Raw genomic sequence first — 27,358 nt, 5'->3', positions numbered from 1 at the left:
AAGTGTGATGAATGTTTGATTATCTAATATATAAAGAAGAAAGTTTGTTTGTTCATTCATGTATTTGGCCCCTGCAGGAATCAGTGCAATCTAACTTTGCATGACCTTCTCTTTGCATGACCTTCTCTTTGCATGGCCTATTCTTTGCATGGCCTACTCTTTGCATGACCTACTCTTTGCATGGCCTACTCTTTGCATGGCCTACTCTTTGCATGGCCTACTCTTTGCATGGCCTACTCTTTGCATGGCCTACTCTTTGCATGGCCTACTCTTTGCATGGACTACTCTTTGCATGGCCTATCAAACTTTGCATGGCCTATCAAACTTTGCATGGCCTACTCTTTGCATAGCCTTCTCTTTGCATGGCCTACTTGCATGGCCTATCAAACTTTGCATGGCCTATCAAACTTTGCATGGCCTATCAAACTTTGCATGGCTGATGTTGATGTTGTATATTGTGATTTGTTGTCAACATTAACACAAATTTAATTACCATAATATTATTACACGTGCGTTGGTTATTAAAAAAAAAAGAAAAAAAAAGCGCACCCGTGGTTGATGGAAGCGGTTCAGTTTGACATTTTATTATGTAATAGGCAAAGCCGAGAAACGAACAAAACCCATTAGAACTCAATGGAGTCTGTTTAGATGAATCCTAATGATTAGAAGAACCCTTGAGAATTACCCTTGGAACCCCCCCTTTAGAATTACACTATAACCCCCCCCCCCCACCTTTAGAATTACTATTTAGAACCCCCCATTAAAACTCATTGGAATTACACTTTAGAATTACCTGTTAGAACCCAATGGAGTCTGTTTAGATGAATCCTCATGATTAGAAGAACCCTTTGGAACCCCCCCTCCCTCCCTCTCTAATTACACTGGAGGCCCCCCACCTTTCGAAGTACTATTTAGAACCCCCCCATTAAAAAGACCCTTAAGAACTCATTAGAAATACACTTTAGAACCCTCAAGAATTGCACTCTTGAACCCTGTAGAATTACCCGTCAAGGCCCTGTCACACCTTGACGTTTTAGCCAGCGTATGGCAAAGTATCAAAATGTATGCAAAATGCTGGCGTACGCTGAACTATTGATGTTTTTCCCAGTTTTGGACGTATTCATAACGAGTTGGACGTATGCATAACGTATTAGTAACGTACACAGAATGTTTCAATCATATATATAGATAACTTATACCAATGAATGCTGAGCGTGTTGTCGGCATTCACAACCTATGCCCAACGATAGTGTAACTTATGCATAGCGCGGCAGCGTATCGCCGACGATCATGTGCCGTAGGCTATTCATAGGCTGCAGCTTGACGATTCAAATCACAACCGCACTAGACATCGAAGTGTGAAGCCGCTGTCACACCTTGACGTTTTAGCCAGCATATGCCGACGTATGAAAAATTTGCCGAACCAAGCTGGCACACTTCGAATACGTTATGGGTAAGTTTTGTATACTTTAAGAGCACGCTGGCATACTTCGTAGTACACTGGCATATGTCGTAGTATGCTGACATACGTCGTCATACGCCGAGTACATCGAGAAATTTTCAGCATGTTGAAAATTTCTCGATGTACTCAGCGTATGACACACGTTCCGCATACGCTGGCCATAAGTTGTAGGCATGTTACGCGATCGTTGACACACGTCGACACACGTTACTTGTAAGTTACTCATAAGTCGGAACATGTCAAGGTAATGGTTAGCGTCAGTGTTCCAGACTCCCTGGTTTTTTAGGTCATCTCTATGATCTCAGTAGAGATGACCTAATAACCCCAGCCTCGAAGTCTGTCCGTACGTCCGTCCGTCCGTCCACAATCAAACCGAGTGGAGACAAATAACCAATAGTGGAATGGATAGAGGTCGATGAGACGTGCATAACGATATAACTTTCAAGGTCGTCCAAGGTCGAGGTCAACGTCACGAGGCTGTCAAAGTTGCGAAAATCGTCGATTTCAAATCGTATCTCCTACCTCATTTATCAAGAGAGATCAAATGTTATTAGTGATTCAGATACTATGGACTATTATCCAGAACAACACGAGCCATTTTTTTGAAATTTGCTCTCGTTCCGATTTTATAGCCCTTCAAACTTCGTTCTGATTCCCCGGATGGGCCGTTCATAAAGTACGTACAGACAAAAAAAAAAGTATAAAAAAATTAAGAACCGGAACTCTCCGAGACAAATATTACATTTGAAGCTTTTGTCAGATTTAACTAAAACAATGGAATACAAGTTTATATGCACACTTACTTTCATTTATGACATTAACATTGTTTTGAATGTCAATTTGCACTTTTATTTTCAAAATTGACGTGCTGTGATATTAAAAGAAAAAGGTAAATTACACTGCGAGGGACTGCATCGTCATGGCTTACAAACATCGGTTCATAAGGAACTGCTGGCTTTGCAAGCGATTAGCGATGTATTAGGGGGGTGGGTGGGTGGTCACTAGCCTGCATACAGAGGGGGGTGGGTGGTTTTGAAACCCGGAAGTAGAGCATACGTACTTTATGAACTGCCCCTATTCCAGTCTGGCACAGAGTTACTTTCGACCTCTGGCAGAGATGACCGGCACTCCCTTTTGGGGGTATTTTTTTTTCTTCAGTGTGACGGTGATGTTGACACTTCGATTTCTAGTGCAGTTATGATTTAAATCGTTGAGTGGCAGCCTATTAATTATATTATATGATAACCGCACTAGAAATCGAAGTGTCAACATCACCGTCATACCGAAGAAAAAATAAAAATAAAAAACCAGGGAGTCTGGAACACTGACACGAACCATTACCTTGACGTGTTTCAACTAATGAGTCACTTACAAGTAACGTGTGTCGACGTGTGTCAACGATCGCGGATAACGTGCCTACAACACGTTACTCATAGGTTAGAAATAAGTTTCGGGTACGCTAACCATTACCTCGACATGTTTCGACTTATGAGTAACTTACAAGTAACGTGTGTCAACCATCGCGTAACTTGCCTACAACTTATGGCCAGCATTATGTGGAACGTGTGAGTCATACGCTGGCATACGTCAAAAAATTTCAAGCATGGAAAATTTTGTCTAACAGCTCGGCGTACTACGACGTATGCCAGCGCGCTCTTAACGTATACAAACTTACCAATAACGTATTCGATGTGTGCCAGCGTTTTAGCCAAATCTTTCATACGTCAGGCATACGCTGGCTAAATCGTCAAGGTGTGACAGGGCCTTTAGAACTCAATGGGGTCTATTTAGGGGAATCCTAGTGATTAGAAGAACGCATTAGAATTACCCGTTAGAACCCAATGGAGTTGGTTTAGATGAATCCTAATGATTAGAAGAACCCTTGAGAATTACCCTGGGAACCCCCCCCCTTGAGAATTACACTATAATCCCCACCCCACCTTTAGAATTACTATTTAGAACTCCCCCATTAAAATTACCCTTTAGAACTCATTAGAAATACACTTTAGAACCCCCTAGAATTGCACTTTTGAACCCTTTAGAACCCTCTAGAATTATCCTTTAGAACCCTTTGGAATTATGCTTTAGAACCCTCAAATTATTCTTTGGAATCCTCGAGAATGATCCTTTCGAACCCTCTGAAATTATCCTTTGGAACCCTCTGGAATTATCCTTTAGAATCCTCTGGAATTATCCTTTAGAACCCTCTCGAATTATCCTTTGGAACCCTCTATAATTATCCTTTAGAACCCTCCAGAATTGTACTTTTGAACCCTTTAGAACCCTCTTGAATTGCACTTTTGAACCCTTTAGAACCCTCTAGAATTATCCTTTAGAACCCTTTGGAATTATCCTTTGGAACCCTCTAGAATTATCCTTTCAAACCCTCTAGAATTATCCTTTAGAACCCTCTAGAATTGTACTTTTGAACCCTTTAGAATCCTCCAGAATTATCCTTTAGAATCCTCTGGAATGATCCTTTAGAACCCTCTAGAATTATCCTTTAGAACCCTCTGGAATTGTCCTTTAGAACCCTCTAGAATTATCCTTTGGAACCCTCTAGAATTATCCTTTGGAACTCTCTAGAATTATCCTTTGGAACCCTCTAGAATTATCCTTTAGAACCCCCTAGAATTATCCTTTAGATCCCTTCAGAATTACCCTTTAGAACCCTCAAGAATCATCCTTTAGAACCCTCTGGAATTACCCTTTAGAATTATTCTATATTCAAGAGGGTTCCAAAGGGTTATTCTGGAATCTAGAGGGTTCCAAGGGAAGGGTTCGAAAGGGTTTCCTTTCGAACCCTCTTGAATTACCCTGAACATTAAACACGGTGAGTTCGAAATGTTCATTTGTTGACGGATGGAAGGAAGGACAATGTAGGCACTATCATTAAAATTTCAAAACCCTATATATATTTATTTTATGTTATTTTCTAATAGCATAGATTAATATGAACTCATAGCTTTTGGAATTTTTGAAAATGACTGAATATTTTCGAGATATTCAAGTTTTAAATTTTCAATATCGGCTGTATTTGGGGACAATATGTAATACATTTATTATGTAACGAGTTGTGTCCAATACCCATTAGGAAATTGTGTAAAAATAACACAAAAGTCGATACAATGTCAATAATGTGCTTTATTACTGGAAAAAGACATATAAAACCATATATCAGCATTTAGAAAATATTGTAAGCAATACAACCGAAGATAAATAAATGACCTTGGGAATGACCTTGACCTTATTTCTCAAGGTCAAAGCGCGGATATCGTGAAATCAGAAATGTATGGATATTACGTAATAATGGTAGAACGTAAGATACAATGCCAATAAAACACCTGTATTACTCATAAAAAAACATCTAAAACCATATATCACAATGCTTGTAATATTGTAAAAAAGACAAATAAAGAGAAAGAAATGACCTTAACATAATTTCTCAAGGTCAAAGCGCAGATATCGTTAAATTCACAATGTATGGATATTATTATTACGTAATAATGTGAAAAATGGTACAATGTAAGATAAAATGCCAATAAAACACCTTTATTACTCATAAAAAACACGTAAAACCATATATCACCATGCTTGTAATATTGTAAACAATACAAATAAAGAGAAACAAATGACCTTGGCATGACCTTTACATATTGACTCAAGGTCAAAGCACATACTTCTGTCTCCATGTCTTAGTCGACTCTTTAGATCTGGACAGTTTGAAGTTTGCCTTTTTGGGACACCAAGTGGAAAGTTTTTGTTTTAGTCTTCTTTTCATTACTAAGCTGTTGGTTACTCTTGCGGACTTTTATTCGTTCTTCCTCCGTGGTTTTGAGGCATGAGGTCAGTTGGCGGCAATCCCTCAACAAACTATCATAGGTGAGTGTTTTGACTTTGTCGTCAAACTTGGCGATTTTACTGGGTGTTGTGTTGGGCAAGTCGATTTTTGCCACGCGTTTTTTGGCACTCCATTGAGGGAGGTTAAACTTCGTTTGTTGGAAGGCGTCGAATTTCGCTTGTCCTCCAGTTTGGGTTCGTTTCTTGTAAAGGACAGAATATTGCCGAGATACCCTGACGACGGACGCTTGCAGGCTTTCGGTTAGAAGCTCCGACTCGCTAATTTTCTTTGACAAACAAAGTGCTTTCCTGAAAAATAAACCATAAAATATATTATATAATTGGATTCAAAAATAAATTTAAACAAACATGTACCCTTTGCCATGAACTAAAATTGTATAATATCAGTAAATAATTGTAATAATATAAATTTGAAATGACGAAACTTTGATCAGTAAATTATCATGATTAAAGTTAAAATCAGTGCTATAAAGCTAAGATAATTGGAATTGTATCATAAGGCCATACAAATGTGATTTTCTCTTTTGTGTCCTGAAATTTTTAAAATCCTATCAGGCCGCCAGGGAAAAACACACACACACAAACTCCAGTCAAATTTCTTCAAAAAGATGTGTTTGAATATAAGGGCACAGTTTAAACTGTTCAATAACATTTATTTATTTAAAGAAGGAAAGAAAATATGAAATTGAAACTGTAAAACACTAAAATAGATCATTCACTATCCGAAGTAAAGTTTGGTCATTTTTTTCAGGAAAAAATACATGAAAATACATTTGACATTTGCGTGTGTTTTCTCAGACAAAATAGAAAATCCTACCCACCCACGGACGCAAAACAGAGAATCACATTTGTATGGCCAAATGTCATCGAATATCAGGTGCGCCATATTCAATGGACCAGGAATTTTTAAAATATAATATTTAGTCGTGCAAAGTACAACCATCTAACAATTGTAAAATACAAACCTGAGATCCGGCCAGAACTGTGTGCCTTTACGTTGGTCTTGTTTGAGACCGCATACGACGCCATTCGTTAGCTGCTCTGGATCGAGTTGTCTCACAGCCAACGAGAACAGGGATTGAATCTGCTGGTAAACATATATAAAAATATCAGTTATTGACTCTGCTTATATTAACAAATATACAATAAATAACACATGTCATGATGTGACATTGACACATTCAGTGTAGTTCTAAGGCCAAATCTATATTCAGTTGAATGACCAATCAAATTTATATTTTAGCCAATTGACGGTGAATGGAGGACCTTGAGTTGAGGCTAAGCTGAAGCCTGAAAGTTGCATTTTTTAAAAAAAATCTGTAATTATATAACACAGCTCGACTGGTAGTTGGGCCTATAATATATATATATATATATATATATATATATATATATATATATATATATATATATATATATATATATATATATATATATATATATATATATATATATATATATATATAATTTTCTAACTATCATTCCAACTTTTAAATATAAATCGGTACCATTACGATTATCAGAAACACGGGACATTTCAATGTGTCATAAAAACATTGTGACAAGTGCTTATGTTTACAAATATTGCATCTAACTGGTCACATGACTTCACAAATATGTTAATATGGACATAATAAAAAATAATCAACAAATATTCGTACAGTTTGTTTCCAAAGTGAAAAATAAATAATATATACTACGAATAAAGAAAGGATGGCTTGTAATATGTGTGATTCGAGCAGATTATTATGTAACAAATAACGAAAATAAACAGGTGCGCGGCCATCTTGGTGTTGATGAATGGATAAATTTCCGGTTTTTTTTTCGCGCCTGAATAAAGATGCGATTTTGGACCGCGATTTTCTCCCCTTGGACCTGACCCTCTCCCTATAAACCATATATCAAAATGACCAGTGAGTATTCAATTTTATGCTAGTCTTCATCTTTTTACGTGCTGCTTTCAAGGAATATGCGATATATTGAAAACTTCTGCTTACCACATTTTCGTGAGGGTGCCCCGCCATCTTGGAAATATTATGCAAATCGACTTCAGTGACACAGTGATGGTTGAAAATAATTCGGAATCGCTTCATATTATTTTTTTAACATGTTATACGCTATTTCTTTGCATTGCTGCCAATTTGTAAATATATATACTGAAACGCAATGTAAAAAACATGGTCACATTTTGCAATGTGTCTTGACGTCACTATTTTGACCGCAGCACCCCTGGCGAGTGCGGCAGTACCGAGACAAAGCCAAAATGGAAGGGTCTTCACATTTTAAAAATTGCTTCACACACCTTCATGATCACACCTGTGTGTTCAGGCCTCAAGTGAGTATGTATTGAATTTCCCTGGGCAACGCTGGGTCCTCCTGCTGGTCGGGAATAGAAGAGGTGTGTGTGTGTTCGGCTTGCTTGGTTCAAAGCACTGTAACGTCACAACATGGCGGCGTCCAAATGAACAACAACATCGTGATACTTGAGCAATTGCTCTCTGGGTGGTCGAGTTTAGTTTTACTCGATACTTTTATGACAACTTCTCCTAAGGAATTGATGGCGTTAGCAGGGGGCTACAGAGTATGAGGAACAGGGAAATAAAAATAAAAAAATGGAGTCAGAAGGAGGAGACAACGGCTCAACTTATCCATACACCTTCCACTGTGCACCTCTCGTGCTTTCAACGCAGTCGGGTTGATATAATAGGAAACTACGGCCTTGGAAAGCGAAAACAAGCTGATTGGTCATGGAGCACAGTCTGCCCAGGTAGCGATTTAGTAGTGATGGGTGGGGAGGGTTTTAGGTAACCACGTGGTGGAAATGAAGCTGCACGTAACCACGTGTTCTTTATCAGTGCATTCAAATTGGAATTGTTTCAGTATCCAAATGACAAGGGAAATAACATCATGTTTCAAAAAATATAGTTAAATAAAAACGTTTAATTTTGTATAAACCACCACGAACCACTCACTCTTCAACCACTGTGAATGAAAAACGGAAAGAAAAAAAAAATTCGAATCTTCCTTGGAACAACACAACTGGAGAAGGGGGATCCCTCTCGGAACTCGAGGGAGTTGAAGATTTAGCTGTTACCTACACAAACAATGTGAAGAGCAAACAAACAATGTGTAACCATCAGTTGAAGAATGAAAAAAATATAAAAAATTCAAACACATTTCGTCCGTTATAGAGGTCACGTGATCAGTGTCGAGAATCTGCCGCCTCGAAGTCGTGAATAACATTGTTTAGAGAAGGTCCGGGGCACGTGGTTCGCTTTTACCTCACGGTCTGCACTCGTGTACTGTCGTGTACAGTTACACTACATTCTACCTTCGAGCACCGTACTCTACTACACGACCACACAGTCCCCTCCGGTTCGCCATGAACCGAGATCTCTCCGGTGGAGATCACAGAACGAAACCCCCGGGATCCACGAGCGGCTCTGATGGAGGAAACGACGTCGTTCCGGGAGATTCTCCCGCGGACCCCGAGACCAGGGTCGGTCCACCCGAGGATGAGGAATCGGGACCCGGTACGTGTCGTTCTCTCCGCACCTTGCTTTTACGGTTACCGTGCTGGGTCTGTGCCAGGTCGTGCTGTGCAATACCGTGTAATACTGAGGTAAAAGTGTACAGAGATTACCGTGAAATACTGAGGTTAAAGGGTACAGCGATTACCGTGAAATACTGAGGTAAAAGGGTACAGCGATTACCGTGAAATACTGAGGTAAAAGGGTACAGAGATTACCGTGAAATACTGAGGTTAAAGGGTACAGCGATTACCGTGAAATACTGAGGTAAAAGGGTACAGAGATTACCGTGTAATACTGAGGTAAAAGTGTACAGAGATTACCGTGAAATACTGAGGTAAAAGGGTACAGAGATTACCGTGTAATGAGGTAAAAGGGTACAGCGATTACCGTGAAATACTGAGGTAAAAGGGTACAGAGATTACCGTGTAATATTGAGGTAAAAGGGTACAGAGATTACCGTGAAATACTGAGGTAAAAGGGTACAGAGATTACCGTGTAATATTGAGGTAAAAGGGTACAGAGATTACCGTGAAATACTGAGGTAAAAGGGTACAGCGATTACCGTGTAATACTGAGGTAAAAGGGTACAGCGATTACCGTGTAATGAGGTAAAAGGGTACAGAAATTACCGTGTAATCCTGAGGTAAAAGTGCACAGAGATTACCGTGTAATACTGAGGTAAAAGTGCATAGAGATTACCGTGTAATACTGAGGTAATATAACTTCTCCATATCTTTCTGTCCTCCACCTGTGTTTTAATTTTCCAATAGCCTTCAATTTTCATGTTATCTTCCATTCAGATTCTCTTCGTTCCCATTATTCTTATTCTTGGAAATCTTCCCTCCAGAATGTCTCTTACAAAGTCGAGGCTCGTGGAAGAGCGAAACATGTATCTGGTCAGGAGGTTTCGGATCAAAAGGAACAGGAGAAAGAGAGAACCAATCGTGGGGTTGAAGGACAAAATCGAAGTAGATCGACTTTGGATGAATAACAAATATTTTTTAAACCGCATTTGTCATGTTTTAATGTGGTTGCTTGTCCAGGTGTTGTTGTTGTTGTTGTTGTTGTTGTTGTTGTTGTTGTTGTTGTTGTTGTTGTATCCCATGCAAGATTTCAAGTTACTTCGTTTGTTGTTTTTTTTGTTTGTAGTTTCGGATTGCTTCAGGCCTGACAAGGCCTATCCTCGGATAGACGATGTGAAAATTCTTTGTCTCTGTTCCTCGTTTTGTTTTCCGCTTCCCTGGGATCTTGCTTCCACCTCCTCAATATCATCTTATTTCCTTTCTTCGCTTCAAAAAATAAAATAACATTTACTTTTCACTCCATAACGATGCTCATTTCTACCTGAACCCATAAAATGCGCCGGGCCACGATCGTGGCCAACGGAGTAGGCGGACCGGCCACGATGGTGGCCAACCGAGTCGGTCCACCGGCCACGATGGTGGCCAACCGAGTCGGTCCACCGGCCACGATGGTGGCCAACCGAGTCGGTCCACCGGCCACGATGGTGGCCAACCGAGTCGGTCCACCGGCCACGATGGTGGCCAACCGAGTCGGTCCACCGGCCACGATGGTGGCCAACCGAGTCGGTCCACCGGCCACGATGGTGGCCAACCGAGTCGGTCCACCGGCCACGATGGTGGCCAACCGGGTCGGTCCACCGGCCACGATGGTGGCCAACCGGGTCGGTCCACCGGCCACGATGGTGGCCAACCGGGTCGGTCCACCGGCCACGATGGTGGCCAACCGGGTCGGTCCACCGGCCACGATGGTGGCCAACCGAGTCGGTCCACCGGCCACGATCATGCCCAAACCAAATATGGTCATTTTGTGGATGCGGCATAGCTGCTGGGTGTTTGCAAATGAATTAAAACCCATCTCGTTGAAAGGCGAATCATAAACTCTCTAACAAGTAATGATAATCAAGAGTTAAGTATCAAAGAATGCTTCTGATTGGTGGAGAAACACCAATTAAATTAAATTTTAAAAACGGAGTTTTTCAGACACATTCAGGCATTTAAATTTCACTCTTATCGAAATCGGTTCAGCACTTCTGGGCCACAAACTCACTCACTCACTCACTCACTCACATCCAGCACTTTATGGGTACATTTCCTTCTGCTTCTACATTTTTTTTTCACCACCCCTGCCCCCCCCTCTTTTTTTGTCAAAATCTCCAAAGTAAATCTACACCACCAGTCAAAAGTTTGAGAACACCCCCATTTTTCCAGTTTTTACTGAAATTTACGCAGTTCAAGACCAGTGCATAACCTGAAATGGTACAAAGCTAAGTGGAAAACTGCCAGAGGTAAAAAAAAGGTTTAGGTTTCCAAAAACTGAAAAATAATGTAAATTTCAGAGTTGTGAAAAAAGGCCCTTTTCAGGGAACAAGTCATGGGTTAGCAACTGCAACTATTCTACAGCAATGAAAGTAAATTAAGTCTTGAAAGTTGATGCAAACAATTCCTACAGGTGTCCCAACTTTTGTTGATTAGTTACAAACCCTCTGTCTGTATAAAAGCAGTGTTGGAACAGACTGTGTTGCTACACCCTCTGAAGCATTATTTGGACAATATTGCACTGCAGGAAGTAGTGTATTGCTGTCATAATGGCGAGAAAAAGACAATTAACAAAGGAAGACAGCGGACCATTATAACCCTTAAAATAAGCCTGGTGTTTGCTCAGTGGTTAGGGTGGCAGCTTGGGATCCTCGGGTCCTGAGTTCAAGCCCTGTCGGCCGCTGAATTAATACACCAGGGGGTTGGCTCAGCCTGTCATCCTTCTGAGGTTGGTGAAATGAGTACCAGTTCCAGTGTGTGTACTGGTAGAGGGGCACTGCATCAGCGACACAGTCGCGCTTCAAGAAATGATAGCTACTCCGGCAGCTAAGCTGCTATACGACCACCACCAACCCTTAAAAGTGAAGGTCTTTCCTTTAGACAAATTGCAAAGGAAGTCAAGGTGTCAGTGAGTACAGTTTCCAACACCAACTTATCAAAAGGCACTTGGAAACTGGAGGAAACTCTGACAGGAAGAGGTCTGGCAGACCCAAAGCCACGACAATCGGAATACAAGTTTCTGAGAGCCAACAGCTTGCGTGATAGGCGGCTCACAGGACAGCAGCTTCAAGCACAGCTTAACACTGGTCGAAGTAAGGAAGTCTCAGTTTCAACTGTGAAGAGAAGACTTTGAGCTGCAGGTTTGACAGGTCGAGTGGCAGTAAGAAAGCCATTGCGAAGATGGCAAAATAAGAAAAAGAGGCTTGCCTGGGCAATGAAGTACTGCCAGTGGACTACTGAAAACTGGAAAAAGGTCTTATGGACCGATGAATCAAAATTTGAAATCTCCGGTTCATCACACAGGGTTTTTCTACGCCGTCGAGTAGGCGAAAGGATGGTTCTTCACTGTGTGACACCAGCTGTCAGACATGGAGGAGGAAGCGTGATGACCTGAGGCTCTTTTGCTGAATCCAGTCGGCGACTTGCACAGAGTGACTGGCACCCTGAACCAAACAAAAGGGCTACCACAACATTTTGCAGCTCCATGCAATACCCTCTGGTCTCCGCCTAGTTGGTCAGGGGTTCATCGAAAACCAAATAACGACCCAAAACATACCTTCAGGCTGTCAGAACTACCTTAGAAGAAAAGAACAAGACTGTAGGCTTCAAATCATTGAATGGCCAGCACAGTCTCCAGACTTAAACCCCATTGAGCTGGTTTGGGATGAACTGGACAGAAGGGTGAAAGCAAAGCAACCTACAAGTGCAACACATTTGTGGGGACTTTTGCAACAGTGTTGGGAAGAACTTAACGAACAATATTTCATTTACATTGTAGAAAGAATGCCACGAGTATGTTCGGCTGTTATATCTGCAAAAGGTGGCTACTTTGATGAGTCAAAAACTTACATTAAATTTTGTTCAACAAAACGATTCCATGATTTATTTTTTATCTGCAATTGTTTATTTGTTCTATGCTTTTATATCAGAATACACTGAAACATTAAACTGCTTAAATTTCAGCAAAAACTGGAAAAATGGGGGTGTTCTCAAACTTTCGACCAGTAGTGTACATTCAATATAAATGCTTCTTACTCCTTTAAAAGCATTTAAAATCAATTTCAAAAATGCATTCAACCCTTGTATCTCATTCAGAAATGCAACACTTATTTTTCTTCCACCCCCCCCTCCCCAATATATTATGGCTGGCCGCTCGGTGCTTGGCCTACCAATCAGCCCCCTCCCCACCACACATGCAATGCAGCGTTTCCTCGTGTATTTAACAAGGGATCTGATCTCCCATCCCATGATCTTTATCTCCACTTGTCAAAGTTGGGAATCTGGAATCGGAATAAGGATCCACCCCAACCCCACCCACTCAAAGCTTCATGCCCCCCCTTTTGGCATCCCTCCTCACCCCACCCTCTCAATGCTTCACCTGCATCCCACTCTCAAACCTTCCTCTGCAGCCCACACTCTCAAATATTCTCCGATTGGTTCATCTGATTATATGATTGTGAATGGCCAGAGAAATGTTCACTTTCTCAGAGAGCTGCCTCAATGCTGGTGAGTCTGGCAGTTCACTCAAGCAGATTGGCAGGGACTGCAAGCGGCAATCTCTCTTCAGGATTGGTCTCCCATATTGACTTCCTCTGATGTTAATTCAGCCTGGGAATTCTTCCATAGAAATCTCTTTCTCTCCTCTCTTTCTCCCCTCTCTTTCTCCCCTCTCTTTCTCCCCTCTCTTTCTTTCTCCCCTCTTTCTTTCTCCCCTCTCTTTCTTCCTCCCCTCTCTTTCTCCCTCCCCTCTCTTTCTCCCTCCCCTCTCTTTCTCCCTCCCCTCTCTTTCTCCCTCCCCTCTCTTTCTCCCTCCCTCTCTTTCTCCCTCCCCTCTCTTTCTCCCTCCCCTCTCTTTCTCCCTCCCCTCTCTTTCTCCCTCCCCTCTTTTTTTCTCTCTCCCCTCTCTTTCTCTCTCTCCCCTCTCTTTCTCTTTCCCTTTCCTCTCTCTTTCTCTTTCTCTTTCTCTCTCTCCTCTCTTTCTCTTTCTCTCTCCCCTCTCTTTCTCTTTCTCCGTCTCCCCTCTCTTTCTCTTTCTCCCTCTCCCCTCTCTTTCTCTTTCTCCCTCTCCCCTCTCTTTCTCTTTCTCCCTCTCCCCTCTCTTTCTCTTTCTCCCTCTCCCTCTCTTTCTCTTTCTCCCTCTCCCCTCTCTTTCTCTTTCTCCCTCTCCCCTCTCTTTCTCTTTCTCCCTCTTCCCTCTCTTTCTCTTTCTCCCTCTTCCCTCTCTTTCTCTTTCTCCCTCTCCCCTCTCTTTCTCTTTCTCTTTCTCCCTCTCCCCTCTCTTTCTCTTTCTCCCTCTCCCCTCTCTTTCTCTTTCTCCCTCTCCCTCTCTTTCTCTTTCTCCCTCTCCCCTCTCTTTCTCTTTCTCCCTCTCCCCTCTCTTTCTCTTTCTCCCTCTCCCCTCTCTTTCTCTTTCTCCCTCTCCCCTCTCTTTCTCTTTCTCCCTCTCCCCTCTCTTTCTCTTTCTCCCTCTCCCCTCTCTTTCTCTTTCTCCCTCTCCCCTCTCTTTCTCTTTCTCCCTCTCCCCTCTCTTTCTCTTTCTCCCTCTCCCCTCTCTTTCTCTTTCTCCCTCTCCCCTCTCTTTCTCTTTCTCCCTCTCCCCTCTCTTTCTCTTTCTCCCTCTCCCCTCTCTTTCTCTTTCTCCCTCTCCCTCTCTTTCTCTTTCTCCCTCTCCCTCTCTTTCTCTTTCTCCCTCTCCCCTCTCTTTCTCTTTCTCCCTCTCCCCTCTCTTTCTCTTTCTCCCTCTCCCCTCTCTTTCTCTTTCTCCCTCTCCCCTCTCTTTCTCTTTCTCCCTCTCCCCTCTCTTTCTCTTTCTCCCTCTCCCCTCTCTTTCTCTTTCTCCCTCTCCCCTCTCTTTCTCTTTCTCTTTCTCCCTCTCCCCTCTCTTTCTCTTTCTCTTTCTCCCTCTCCTCTCTCTCTCTCTCTCTCTTTCTCTTTCTCTTTCTCCCTCTCCCCTCTCTTCCTCTTTCTCTTTCTCCCTCTCCCTCTCTCTTCCTCTTTCTCTTTCTCCCTCTCCCTCTCTTCCTCTTTCTCTTTCTCCCTCTCCCCTCTCTTCCTCTTTCTCTTTCTCCCTCTCCCCTCTCTTCCTCTTTCTCTTTCTCCCTCTCCCCTCTCTTCCTCTTTCTCTTTCTCCCTCTCCCCTCTCTTCCTCTTTCTCTTTCTCCCTCTCCCCTCTCTTCCTCTTTCTCTTTCTCCCTCTCCCCTCTCTTCCTCTTTCTCTTTCTCCCTCTCCCCTCTCTTCCTCTTTCTCTTTCTCCCTCTCCCCTCTCTTTCTCTTTCTCTTTCTCCCTCTCCCCTCTCTTTCTCTTTCTCTTTCTCCCTCTCCCCTCTCTTTCTCTTTCTCTTTCTCCCTCTCCCCTCTCTTTCTCTTTCTCTTTCTCCCTCTCCCCTCTCTTTCTCTTTCTCTTTCTCCCTCTCCCTCTCTTTCTCTTTCTCTTTCTCCCTCTCCCTCTCTTTCTCTTTCTCTTTCTCCCTCTCCCCTCTCTTTCTCTTTCTCTTTCTCCCTCTCCCTCTCTTTCTCTTTCTCTTTCTCCCTCTCCCTCTCTTTCTCTTTCTCTTTCTCCCTCTCCCCTCTCTTTCTCTTTCTCTTTCTCCCTCTCCCCTCTCTTTCTCTTTCTCTTTCTCCCTCTCCCTCTCTTTCTCTTTCTCTTTCTCCCTCTCCCTCTCTTTCTCTTTCTCTTTCTCCCTCTCCCCTCTCTTTCTCTTTCTCTTTCTCCCTCTCCCCTCTCTTTCTCTTTCTCTTTCTCCCTCTCCCCTCTCTTTCTCTTTCTCTTTCTCCCTCTCCCTCTCTCTTTCTCTTTCTCTTTCTCCCTCTCCCCTCTCTTTCTCTTTCTCTTTCTCCCTCTCCCCTCTCTTTCTCTTTCTCTTTCTCCCTCTCCCCTCTCTTTCTCTTTCTCTTTCTCCCTCTCCCCTCTCTTTCTCTTTCTCTTTCTCCCTCTCCCCTCTCTTTCTCTTTCTCTTTCTCCCTCTCCCCTCTCTTTCTCGCTCCCCTCTTTCTCCCTCTCCCCTCTCTTTCTCGCTCCCCTCTTTCTCTCTCCCTTCTTTTGGATTCGCTATATACGAGATATCCTTTATTGTCAGGTTTTCCGGGTGTGTGTGTGTGTGTGTGTGTGTGTGTGTGTGTGTGTGTGTGTGTGTGTGTGTGTGTGTGTGTGTGTGTGTGTGTGTGTGTGTGTGTGTGTGTGTCTGCAACACGAGGCTCCACAGCACGAACCAGCGAACCAATTTTGATGAAACTTTGCCAACAGTTGGAATATATACTGGGAATGTGTGCGTTTGAATTCCGTTGCCTAGCAACCACCCGTTTCTGTGCAGCGGCCGAAAAACCGCGTACAGTATTTTCAATACTTGTCCTTCAGTTTTGAATGTAGAGAAACGAGACTTCGGAATTAAACACTTCGAGATATTTAGAAAATTTTACTTGAGCCGATTTTTGATTGAGGTTTTATTTTTCAAATAGTAGTCCCTCAAAAATCGGGTGTCTATTTACCATCATTTAAGGTGTGTAAACAGTGTTTGTAAGGAACTACACCGTCGTTCCACCTTTTTATTTATTTTCCGCAAACGATTCCACGACCCACACACCACCCCCAATTATTTATTTCTTGACCAAAAACAATTCCACGACCCACACACCACCTCCAATTATTTATTTATTTACCGAAAACGATTCCACGATCCACACACCACCTTCAATTATTTATTTATTTACCGAAAACGATTCCACGACCCACACACCACCTCCAATTATTTATTATTTAAAGTGTGAGTGGCGTAGGAAAGTGGGCGTGGCTTATGAAAAATATTGTGTGGCTCAGGAGGTGTGGTCAAACAAGAGCATTGAGAGAAGTTTATCGGGTTTTCCGTGTGTGCGTGTGTGTGTGTGTGTGTGTGTGTGTGTGTGTGTGTGTGTGTGTGTGTGTGTGTGTGTGTGTGTGTGTGTGTGTGTGTGTGTGTGTGTGTGTGTGTGTGTGTGTGTGTGTGTGTGTGTGTGTGTGTGTGTCTGCAATGCAAGGCTCCACAGCACAAACCAGCAAACTGATTATTTTTCAAATGATAGTCCTTCAAAAATACGGTGTCTATTTACCATCATTTTTTATGAGGAGTGCCAGTTGGCAAAATACGCAATCGGAAAAATCTTGCCAGGTCGAGGAACAATTGTATGTGAACCAGTACGTCTTGGAAATGAATCTTCGTCGGTGGATTGGTCAGAATGAAAAGCATCGTATCCAGCGCTTCGATCCTAGCGAATCCCTCGTCGCCAATTGGCTTGTCTCTCCCCTCTTTCTCTCTCCTCTCTTTCTCTCTCCTCTCTTTCTCTCTCCTCTCTTTCCTCTCATTCTCTCCTCACTTTCTTTCTCCTCTCTTTCTCTCTCTTCTCTCTCTCTCTCTCTCTCTCTCTCTCTCTCTCTCTCTCTCTCTCTCTCTCTCTCTCTCTCTCTCTCTCTCTCTCTCTCTCTCTCTCTCTCTCTCTCTCTCTCTCTCTCTCTCTCTCTCTCTCTCTCTCTCTCTCTCTCTCTCTCTCTCTCTCTCTCTCTCCTCTCTTTCTTTCTCTCTCCCTCTCTTTCTTTCTTTCTTTCTCTCTCCCTCTCTTTCTTTCTTTCTTTCTCTCTCCCTCTCTTTCTTTCTTTCTTTCTCTCTCCCTCTCTTTCTTTCTTTCTTTCTCTCTCCCTCTCTTTCTTTCTTTCTTTCTCTCTCCCTCTCTTTCTTTCTTTCTTTCTCTCTCCCTCTCTTTCTTTCTTTCTTTCTCTCTCCCTCTCTTTCTTTCTTTCTTTCTCTCTCCCTCTCTTTCTTTCTTTCTCTCTCCCTCTCTTTCTTTCTTTCTCTCTCCCTCTCTTTCTTTCTTTCTCTCCTCTCTTTCTTTCTTTCTTTCTCTCTCCCTCTCTTTCTTTCTTTCTTTCTCTCCCTCTCTTTCTTTCTTTCTTTCTCTCTCCCTCTCTTTCTTTCTTTCTTTCTCTCTCCCTCTCTTTCTTTCTTTCTTTCTCTCTCCCTCTCTTTCTTTCTTTCTTTCTCTCTCCCTCTCTTTCTTTCTTTCTTTCTCTCTCCCTCTCTTTCTTTCTTTCTTTCTCTCTCCCTCTCTTTCTTTCTTTCTTTCTCTCTCCCTCTCTTTCTTTCTTTCTTTCTCTCTTCCTCTCTTTCTTTCTTTCTTTCTTTCTTTATCTCTCCTCTCTTTCCTCTTTCTTTCCTTTCTTTCTCCTCTCTTTCTCTCTCCCTCTCTTTCTTTCTCTCTCCCTCTCTTTCTTTCTCTCTCCCTCTCTTTCTTTCTCTCTCCCTCTCTTTCTTTCTTTCTTTCTCTCTCCCTCTCTTTCTTTCTCTCTCCCTCTCTTTCTTTCTTTCTTTCTCTCTCCCTCTCTTTCTTTCTTTCTCTCTCCCTCTCTTTCTTTCTTTCTTTCTTTCTTCCTTTCTCTCTCCATCTCCTTTCTTTCTTTCTTTCTTTCTTTCTCTCCCTCTCTTTCTTTCTTTCTTTCTCTCTCCCTCTCTTTCTTTCTTTCTTTCTCTCTCCCTCTCTTTCTTTCTTTCTTTCTTTCTCTCTCCCTCTCTTTCTTTCTTTCTTTCTTTCTTTCTTTCTCTCTCCTCTCTTTCTTTCTTTCTTTCTTTCTTTCTTTCTCTCTCCCTCTCTTTCTGTCTTTCTTTCTCTCTCCCTCTCTTTCTTTCTTTCTTTCTTTCTTTCTTTCTCTCTCCCTCTCTTTCTGTCTTTCTTTCTTTCTCTCTCCCTCTCTTCCTCTCTTTCTCTCTCCTCTTTCTCTCTTCCTCTCACTCTCTCTCCCCCTCCTATCATGCACATATTCATCCCATCTTGTTTTCAATTATCCTCCCTTTCTTCCTGCCGATGGTGCACTGAATCCTTTGGTGAGGCAGTTGCTATATTACTTCAGATGCCAAGTTGCTGTATTGCTAACAGATATTACTTCCGTCTCTGTTGCTGAGAACTGGTGACTTGTATACCTCCGCCTTTAGCTAGACCATAAAACACTCGGTCAGCCATGACATCACATGATTATTGCGTGGTGTTGGTAACTCAGTGGGTGTTTGAGTTACCAACATGTGATGTTTGTTTGTTTCCCTTCACCGCTAAGTTCTGGGATTCTTTATCTTCTCATATCTTTCCTAACAGTTATAACCTTCTCTCTTCAATAGGCAGGTTTTCCAGTTTCTCAAAAACTTAGATTATTTTTTCTTCTCTATTTCTTTAGTTGTTTTTCGTTTTTCTTTAAGGCTTGGTCTCTCTGAGGATGACACAGTCCGTGACATAAAATAAAAATCGTTGAGATTGTAAAGTGAGTTTTTGTTGAAAATATATTGTGATTAAGGGGGTTTTTCTTCATAAACTTTTAAAATGTCAGTCTTTGAAAGTTTGATTTATAATTGGATTGTTTTTCTTTCAGATTTTATGGTTGAAGTGAAGGTGAAGTCCGAGTTTGTCGATTATTCGTTCCCTCAAGATGAAGGTTTGAACCACAAACACATTGTTGATGTTGTAGTTTTATTGTTTATTGTGATCATGTTACAATCCAGAGTAAACTTCAGCACAGTATATCCACTACTTGTTATTTCTCCCAAGATACAAATGTCCATCAAGGTTGGTATTAAATTGTGAATGAAAATGTCAGCCATCAAAATATCGACCAATTACTGCATTGTAGTCCCAAGAAGGAAGCCAGAGAGAATAACACACACACACACACACACACACACACACACACACACACACACACACACACACACACACACACACACACACACACACACACACACACACACACACACACACACACACACACACACACACACACACACACACACACACTACTGGTAAGTACTTGCAACAGTTATTTTATTTGAAGTTATAACCTTAACTTTAAGCAATTTACTGATTTCCCAACTGTCTGGATCATCAGTTGGGCAACGTTTATCATCGAGCTTTCAATCCTCTCAGCCCAGAACCTCTCCAAACGGCGGATCCATGACCCAGGTCACAGGTCCACATCAGTAGATTGCTAAACATAAATGGACCTACAACTTCAAAGTGGTGTCCAGACAGTCAGTCAACACAGCAATGCAATATCCTTATTCAAGTTTATATAATTATTACTTTTATTTAAATTTTAAAGTATTACGACTCATGAATAACTTTAATCATACACCACTTTATATGATCATATATTAAGCGATAAAAACTTTACCTTGTTGACATGTTCATTACACCGTATCTCCATCTAATCATAGACTCAAACTGTCATTCATATATTCAAACTGTCATTAATAACTGATTTTAACATGCTGCACTATGTCTTAGCAACCACCAACAAATTATTTTTTATGCATATTTATAATGTATGTATTTTTTATTTATTTATCTAAACACCTCCATTTTATATGCTTAATAATATTGATTAAAGAATCTACCTCACTAAAATAATTAATTCATTATTATTGTATCAAATGCAATGCAATAGGAACTTGTTTACATGAAAACCATGTTATTCATTATTATGTTCCTGTTTCTCTGATTATATTCTGGTGTACTGTACCATACTCTGTTGCAGAGCGTCAGTGCTGCCGAAGCAGTTTCATGGCAAGAGTTCAACTGGGTGGTTTGCCATTGCCTTCCGAACAGTAGTTGGGGCAGGAATTTGGAATTTTATCATGGTGCCGGCGAGAGCCCACTTACTCTTCATGAAAGACACGGATTTTTAATGTCCACCAACTAATGTCGTCAGATGGGACGCCCAGTTTAACATCCATCTGAGGAATGGCACACACATTGATGAATCACCCTGCCTGTGAAATACCTGGATGACAGTTTATAGCTGGGTTGGGATTGAAACCCAGGCTAGACAGCTTAGAGGCGAGTGTGCATACCCCTTGGCCACCCTGTTAACCACATTCCTGTTTACTTGAGTTTATATAAATCAGGAATACCAATCACTTTCCAAATGGTATTATTGTTGATGTGGATCCTGAACATTTTCCAGGGCATCTTGAATATTTATATATATATATTTTTTATATGGTTAGAAATATGTTCTGCGATGTGTCATGCTACAAAATTCTTCAAACCTCGACTTGTAGGCTGTAATTTCCAAGTATCTGATGACTGCAAAAATGCAAACACTCTGATAAGATATATATTCTTGGAGATTAGCTGTGGTGTATCAGGTGTCAGGCACAAGTATACCGAGTTTATTTATTGCAATGATTTACCAAAAGAAACACAGTTGCAACTAGAACGGCATTCAGTGGAGCGCATACGTCTACCAGGCTAACATTTTACGATTTGTAAGCCCATTGATAGGTCAGATCTGTACCGGACCTTAACCAGAATCGAATCGGCTTGTTCTTGTCACCTACCAAACTTTAAAGGAGGGAAACAATTTTGAAAGGTCATTCTTGAGGTGAAACAGATGTGTTTTTGCTCCACTGAGTGGCCACAGACTTGTTGCAGGCTTTGTGGAATGAGCTGAGATTGCCTTCAGTTGGGCTTGCTTTCCAGGAAGAGAAGGAAAAATGTTTCGGAGCAACTGCTTCGCCACAGGAGTCATTGTACCGTAGAATGGCCTCACCACAGGATTAGGTGTATCAGGGGTAGTATAAATGAAGATGAGATGGATATGTCCATAAGAGAGAGCAGGTTTCTGTGGAAAAATCTCCAAGCCGAGTTAATATGAGGAGCAATTGATATCAACTTGTTCTGAAGTGAGGTGATTGCCCGCAGTCCCTGCTAATCTGCCAGACTCACCTGTGCAGAGGCAGCTTTCTGAGAATAATTTGAGAGATGTTGATGCTCACAAGCATTTATAATTGTATGAAACATTTGGAGCAGAGGAGAGGAAGAACAGGAGACATTTGTGGGGAAGTTTCTCATCACCAAGTCCAGAAGGGAGGATTTGCCTTGGGAGAAATCTGAGTCGGAAAGTTCACAGATTGAGTCAGTCCCATGAAGTTACAGAGGCCATTTGCTGAGGTGCCTTGGTTGGTGAAAGAGGTACCAACACCCAGCCAATTTGCATTGTCACAATTTAAATCACCACATCTGACTAATGAAACGGAAGACCAAGAAGGAAAACAAAAGAAGTAAAGAGGAAAGATGTAGTCATCAGGATTCAGGTTTCACCTTCTACTCCACTTCCCTCAAACCCATCCAGGTGCAGTCAGTGAGAGTTGGGATCAGTCATTAGAGAGATAGAGATAGATACATACATAGAGATCACTGTTTGGAGGATGGTACAAAACACAGATAAGTAGAGGAGTGTTGGGAGGTGTAAGATCAATGCAAGGGCAGTGAGGTATTGAGTTCCTGATGGAAAGTGCAATTCGATGCGGAAATGAACACCAGGGGTTCAGGCCTATCAAATCAGAAAAGACAATAGCTGGTACCGGGTGGGGTGGGAGGAGGAAACACTTAAGAGTCAGGGACGTTCTGTGTGAGGAAGTCTTCCATTAAACAGGAGACCAAAATAACAGTCAATTTTAAAACGTCACTCTCGATCCCTCTTTCTCTATTCTTTTCCTGTCAGCCGACCTGCTTCTGTCCTTTGCCTAATTCACCCCTGGGCCATGTCGATTCCCCATGGACCCAGCCTCAGTCCCAAATGCCCTACAAGTGCTGCGGAATCTCCTCCACAGAATCTGCATGGAATCGTGACCCTGCAGGAGCAGGCCACTGACCCACTTTGGCTGTGCGTGCTGCACAAGCATGGTCCACTGTGCATGATCCCTGAAGCCCTCATGTGACCCCTCCCTGCACATCTTGGTGCCCCCGCACTTCTGCCATTTATCATGTTGGACACTGCGAATTTGCCCTTCTAACCCCTCTTTTCCTAAAGGGCTCTTGAGGGAGTATCCCTTCCCCCAATTTAATTGCTGGCCCCCTCTTCTGGAAGGCTTTCTGGAGCGATGAAACGAGCCCAAGTGGCTTTGTTTCCTTTTACTTCTCGGGGTTTCCCAAAAACCCTAGAGGGAGCATTTAAGCCCATGGTTATCTAATTCTAAACGGGCTCCTATGCACACACGCCTACTCCATCGTGTGGCACCCCATGTTTGTCCATTAGCTCACCATGAGCCAGGACCACACTCGCTAATCCCTGGTTCCTCCGTCTCCCTCAACGTCCTTGCTAATATGCACCACGTTTACCACGTCCACCATGCTAACGCGAGTGCGTGCACCTGCCTGCTCACCCTTATCCACACCATTGTCAGCATGCATGGTCCGCGCTCTCTCTTTCACAGTGGGGTAGCTCAGAATGCACTGAAGAATTTGGTTTACAGACCTGTGTCGCCGCCCTGGATGCGGGATCCCGCTTGGGATTCACATACAGCATACACATAGGCACACATTCCACCCAGGGGGGAGACCCTGTCCAGCCTTCTGCTATCTGGACCTTTTCTCCCTTTTCACGCCATTGCTGATGTCCTTGTACTAGTTTGTTGCTGCAATGACCACCAGCATCACCTCATGATCGTGACTCCTCCAGCATGGATTTCTCATGCTCCTGCAGGGTCAAGCGCTTCATGTGCCTTTCCCTCACCCACCCCCTAACTTTGCACGTCCTTCGGCCTCCTTCATCTCAATTTACATTCCCCCCTGTGCTATTTATCACCTTACTTTGATGTCTATTTCTTCATTCCTTTGTTTGCTTTTATTTTCATTTCACTCTGTTGTGGTTTTTACCACCCTGTGTTGGCATTGTTTCTTTGTTCCAAATCCTCCTAAATTCCCTCCTCTTTTGTTAATCCCCTGGATACCTAGGTTGTGCTCCTAATCCCACTACAGACCTGGCCTGCCTGACCACTGGTGCCTGCTCTGCATTCCATACATCCGCCAAGTATTCCGCCATGGTCTCCATTTTTGTCTGCAGCTTGTTTTGCTTGGCCTGTCCAGCTTGAATCTTTCTGCTCAGCTCTGCCTTCAACTCTGTCTTCAACTCTGCCTGCTCGGTCTCCATCTTAGCTCCAATACTGTCCTTTATATCCCATGTCATGGCCAACAAAAAGGTCATGTTCATGTCCTTTGGCATTGAGAGTCTGCTGCTTCTGGGAGTCTCAGGGTTAGTTGGGGGGGGGGTCAGGGCTACCGGATAGTTGAGGCGACTCCACCGCACCCTCTGAGAGTCCTTCTCCTACAATGTCCATTGGGGCTCCAGTTGTGTCTAACCAGTGTGTGCCCTCCTGGTTCCCATCACCTTGGTCTGACATAGTGGTGGTTTTATAAATTTTGCACTTACCGCTGCTCTGCAATTTGGCTTCGAGGTGAGATTTCTCCCCCGATTTTGCAAGCTCTTATGACCTCGAATGGATGACTATCTTTTGCCACCTAAACTTGGTGCTCATGGCCTTGCTCATGCTAAAAAGACCCATTTAATACAGATTTCACAAAGGAAAGGATTGGAATCTGGTTCATAGGATTTTTTAAAAGTGATTTTTCACCATTGAGAGATGGGGCCAAAAATAATGTGTGGAACTCAAAAGGTGATGGATGGATTCGGACGAAACTTGGTGGACAGGTTGGGTGTGTGGCGAGGATGAAATGATTCGATTTTGGTGAAGATCCGAATCCGAGTCTGGATCTGATTATTAAAAAAAAATTTTTAGAAGTGATTCTTCACCATTGAAAAATAGGGCCAGAAACGATATAGTGTGATATTTCAAAAATTTATTCAGCCTGATATGTTCCACTGCATTTAGGCATTGCGTGGCTGAGGTATGCAGTGTCCTTACACTCTACCGAGTGTCCTCCTAGTTGTTGCTGTTATTTTATTTTATTTTTCTGCATACACTGTCACGGCTCGTATGAGAGCTAATACACATAATGTACAACAAGGGGAGTAGGAGACAAGAGGGGTGGAGGGGGGAAGGAAAAACAGTGTGGAACAGAGACATGAGGAGATCTGTGGAAGGGAGAGGGATGGGGTGGGGAACATGGGGTATACAAGATGGACATTACAGGGACTTTCAGGAAGGAAAACAGGGAATTTGAAGGAGATGGGTTTGGGGTGGATTATCAGGGGTAGAAAAGATCGCGATTTTCAATGGGGGAAGAAAACATGGTGGTGAACAGCTGTTTTGAAGACCTCGAGGGAAGATTGGGATTGAAAAGAGTGTTGGAGTTTGTTCCAAAAGTGGGGAAAAAAGAGGAATGAAAGGGTGAAGGCGAGCAGTGATTCTTGAATCTGGTAGTTTTATCAGAAGAGAGTTGCTGGCGGACCTTGAGTGCCCGGCGGAAATATTGGAGGGACATATCTCAGACAGAGCGGGGGAGGAGGGGGAGGCTGGAGAGGAGATGGTAGAAAACAGAAAGACCGCCGACCTGCTTACTGTGAGAGAGGGAGAGACCCAAAGACAGCCTCATCGTCGGAGATACCAATGAACCCAAATGCCTTGGCTTCCACAGCGTGCAAGACGAGAAAGGTGAGAGGCGGGAGCACCAGCCCTGAGGGGAGTGCAGTACTCCAACAGGTTGCGGACAAAAGCTATGTATGTGGTCAGGAGCTCAGGTGTGCCAAGGAAGGCCTTTGCACAACAGAGGTTGCCAGGTTGGAAATGTGGTTTTCCCAGGAAAGATCATGACAGATGGTGAGACCATGAAGCTTGAACGAAAGGACTTCTTCAAGAGCATCATTGAGAAAATAGATGGGGGGGGGGGGGTTTCCAGACGGTCCTTTCGGAGAGACGTAGTGAGAGTGTGAGATTTGTCAGGATTGAAAGACATGTTCCACATGTTGGACCAGCTTGTGATTTTATCCAGATCTGTAGAGAGTGAAGAAGCTGCTGCTTGCCGGACTGAGGGATGACATATGGTGCGGCATAGAGTGGAGTCATCAGCAAAGAGATAAAGAGGATTTTCCAGAGTCGGAGAGATCATTGATGAAAACCAGAAAAATAATAGGGCCCAGAACACTGCCGTGAGGAACTCCCGCCTGGACAGGAAGAGGGGATGAAGGGACTCCATTCAGGGCCACAGGTTGGCTGCGACAGGAGAGGAGGAGGTCTATGAGCCATGAGTGAAGATGGCCGTGGATACTATAGGAAGAGAGTTTGGTGAGCAGGGCAGGGTGCCAGACCGTATTGGAAGCATGTGATATGTCTTGGGATATGGCTCTGATTTCATGTCTGGCATTGAGGACTTCCATCCATTGTTGGGAGAGCAGAAGCAGCATATCCAGGTCGAGTGACCTGGTGTGAAACCAAATTTATGATCGGAAATCAAGCCATTGGAGAAGAGGAAGGATTCAATGTCTGAAGCAATGATGAATTCCATAACCTTGCTGATGATTGTGTTAAGGCTGATTGGTCTGTAGTTGTAGGGATCTGTTTTGGAACCTTTTTATGCAGAGCAGTCATGTTTGCTGATTTCCAAGCAGATGGCAGATGACGTCCAGCAAATCAGAGGGTGAGCAAGAGCAGCAGAGCAGGTTTTTTGGACATGTGGGCTGATGCCGTCTGGACCGGTTGTAGAATACGAGTTGAGGTTTGACAGCAAGCTCTCCACTTTGTCAGGAGTAAAGGACACAGAGTCCAGGAAAGGTGGGTCCAGAAAGCAATGGGTTTCAGACACAAGATTTAGAAACAAACACGGAGTTTAGGCATTCAGCCTTTTCATGTACAGTGTCAGCTGTGTGGCCATTTGAGTAAGGGAAGGGATGGAGGGGTAACATACACCAGAAACAGACTTAACTAGACGCTGCCAGGATTTGGAGGAGAGAGACAGGTTTGAGAGTTCAGACTTGAGATTATAAAGATGTTTTCTGGCTCTCCTGAAGGTAGACACACTCTTGTTCCGAGCTTTGTGGAAGGAACTGAGATCGTCTTCAGTTGGATTAGCCTTCCATGAGGTGAAGGCAAGTTGTTTCAGGACAACTACCTCGCCACAAGCATCAGTGTACCATGGGTGGGAGGAAGGGTTGGACAACTGAAGACATAAATCTGTGCATGAGGGAGAGCAAGTTTCTTTGAAAGAATTCCCAGGACAAGTTGATGTTGGAGGAAGTAGAGATGGGAGATCAGTCTGGAGGTTTGGTGGCTGCTTGAAGTCCCTGCCAATTGGCCTGAGTGAAATGCCAGACTCGATGATGCTGAGGTGGTTCTCTCATAACAGCTAGAGAGATGTTTACTTTGACAAGCATGTGGTCAGATTAACCGATTGGAGCAGAGGAAGAACAGCAGATATTTTCAGGGAAAATTGTCAAAATCAGATCTAGAAGAGGTAGAATACCATTGGTTGAGATCCGGGTCAGGAAAATGACAGATTGTTTCAGTCCCAATGACAGGCCTTGCATTTTCAAAATCGGGCGGGGCTGATAAATAGGCCTCGTCATGTGGGGTGAGGGGGCTGACTTTTGCCCACGGGGCTGATTTTAAAATTGCTTCAAAATCTTGTGAATTAGTTTTTGTAAATTGTTTTAACATGTGGTCCAAATTGACCAATGTCCGTATAAACTGAACTGCCA

The 27,358-nt window shown here is 43.0% G+C and overlaps 2 protein-coding genes across 2 annotated transcripts in view; one reads left to right on the top strand and one right to left on the bottom strand.

Annotated features, from left to right (window-relative positions):
- Positions 1-4,649: 4,649 nt before the first annotated feature.
- On the bottom strand, positions 4,650-7,803 carry LOC147009161 (uncharacterized). The gene is made up of 3 exons (XM_085862868.1): positions 7,626-7,803; positions 6,289-6,407; positions 4,650-5,611 (listed from the first exon to the last, which is right to left on the bottom strand). Exons 1-3 carry the CDS (start codon positions 7,629-7,631, stop codon positions 5,170-5,172), a joined length of 567 nt encoding a protein of 188 aa, XP_085718994.1. The 5' UTR covers positions 7,632-7,803; the 3' UTR covers positions 4,650-5,169.
- A 731-nt stretch (positions 7,804-8,534) lies between these two features.
- Positions 8,535-27,358, top strand: part of LOC147009159 (uncharacterized) — a 113,934-nt gene continuing 95,110 nt past the window's right edge. Inside the window, exons 1-2 of the mRNA XM_085862988.1 lie at positions 8,535-8,856; positions 19,298-19,360. Of these exons, the coding sequence (XP_085719114.1) occupies positions 8,706-8,856; positions 19,298-19,360 (214 nt within the window). The 5' untranslated portion in view covers positions 8,535-8,705. The remainder of the gene's footprint in view (positions 8,857-19,297; positions 19,361-27,358) is intronic.

This window comes from Eptatretus burgeri, chromosome 17, assembly GCF_056783735.1.
Source record: "Eptatretus burgeri isolate ZD-2024b chromosome 17, Ebu_testis_v1, whole genome shotgun sequence".
Classification (NCBI taxonomy): domain Eukaryota; kingdom Metazoa; phylum Chordata; class Myxini; order Myxiniformes; family Myxinidae; genus Eptatretus; species Eptatretus burgeri.
This window is presented reverse-complemented; position numbering and strand designations above follow the sequence as displayed.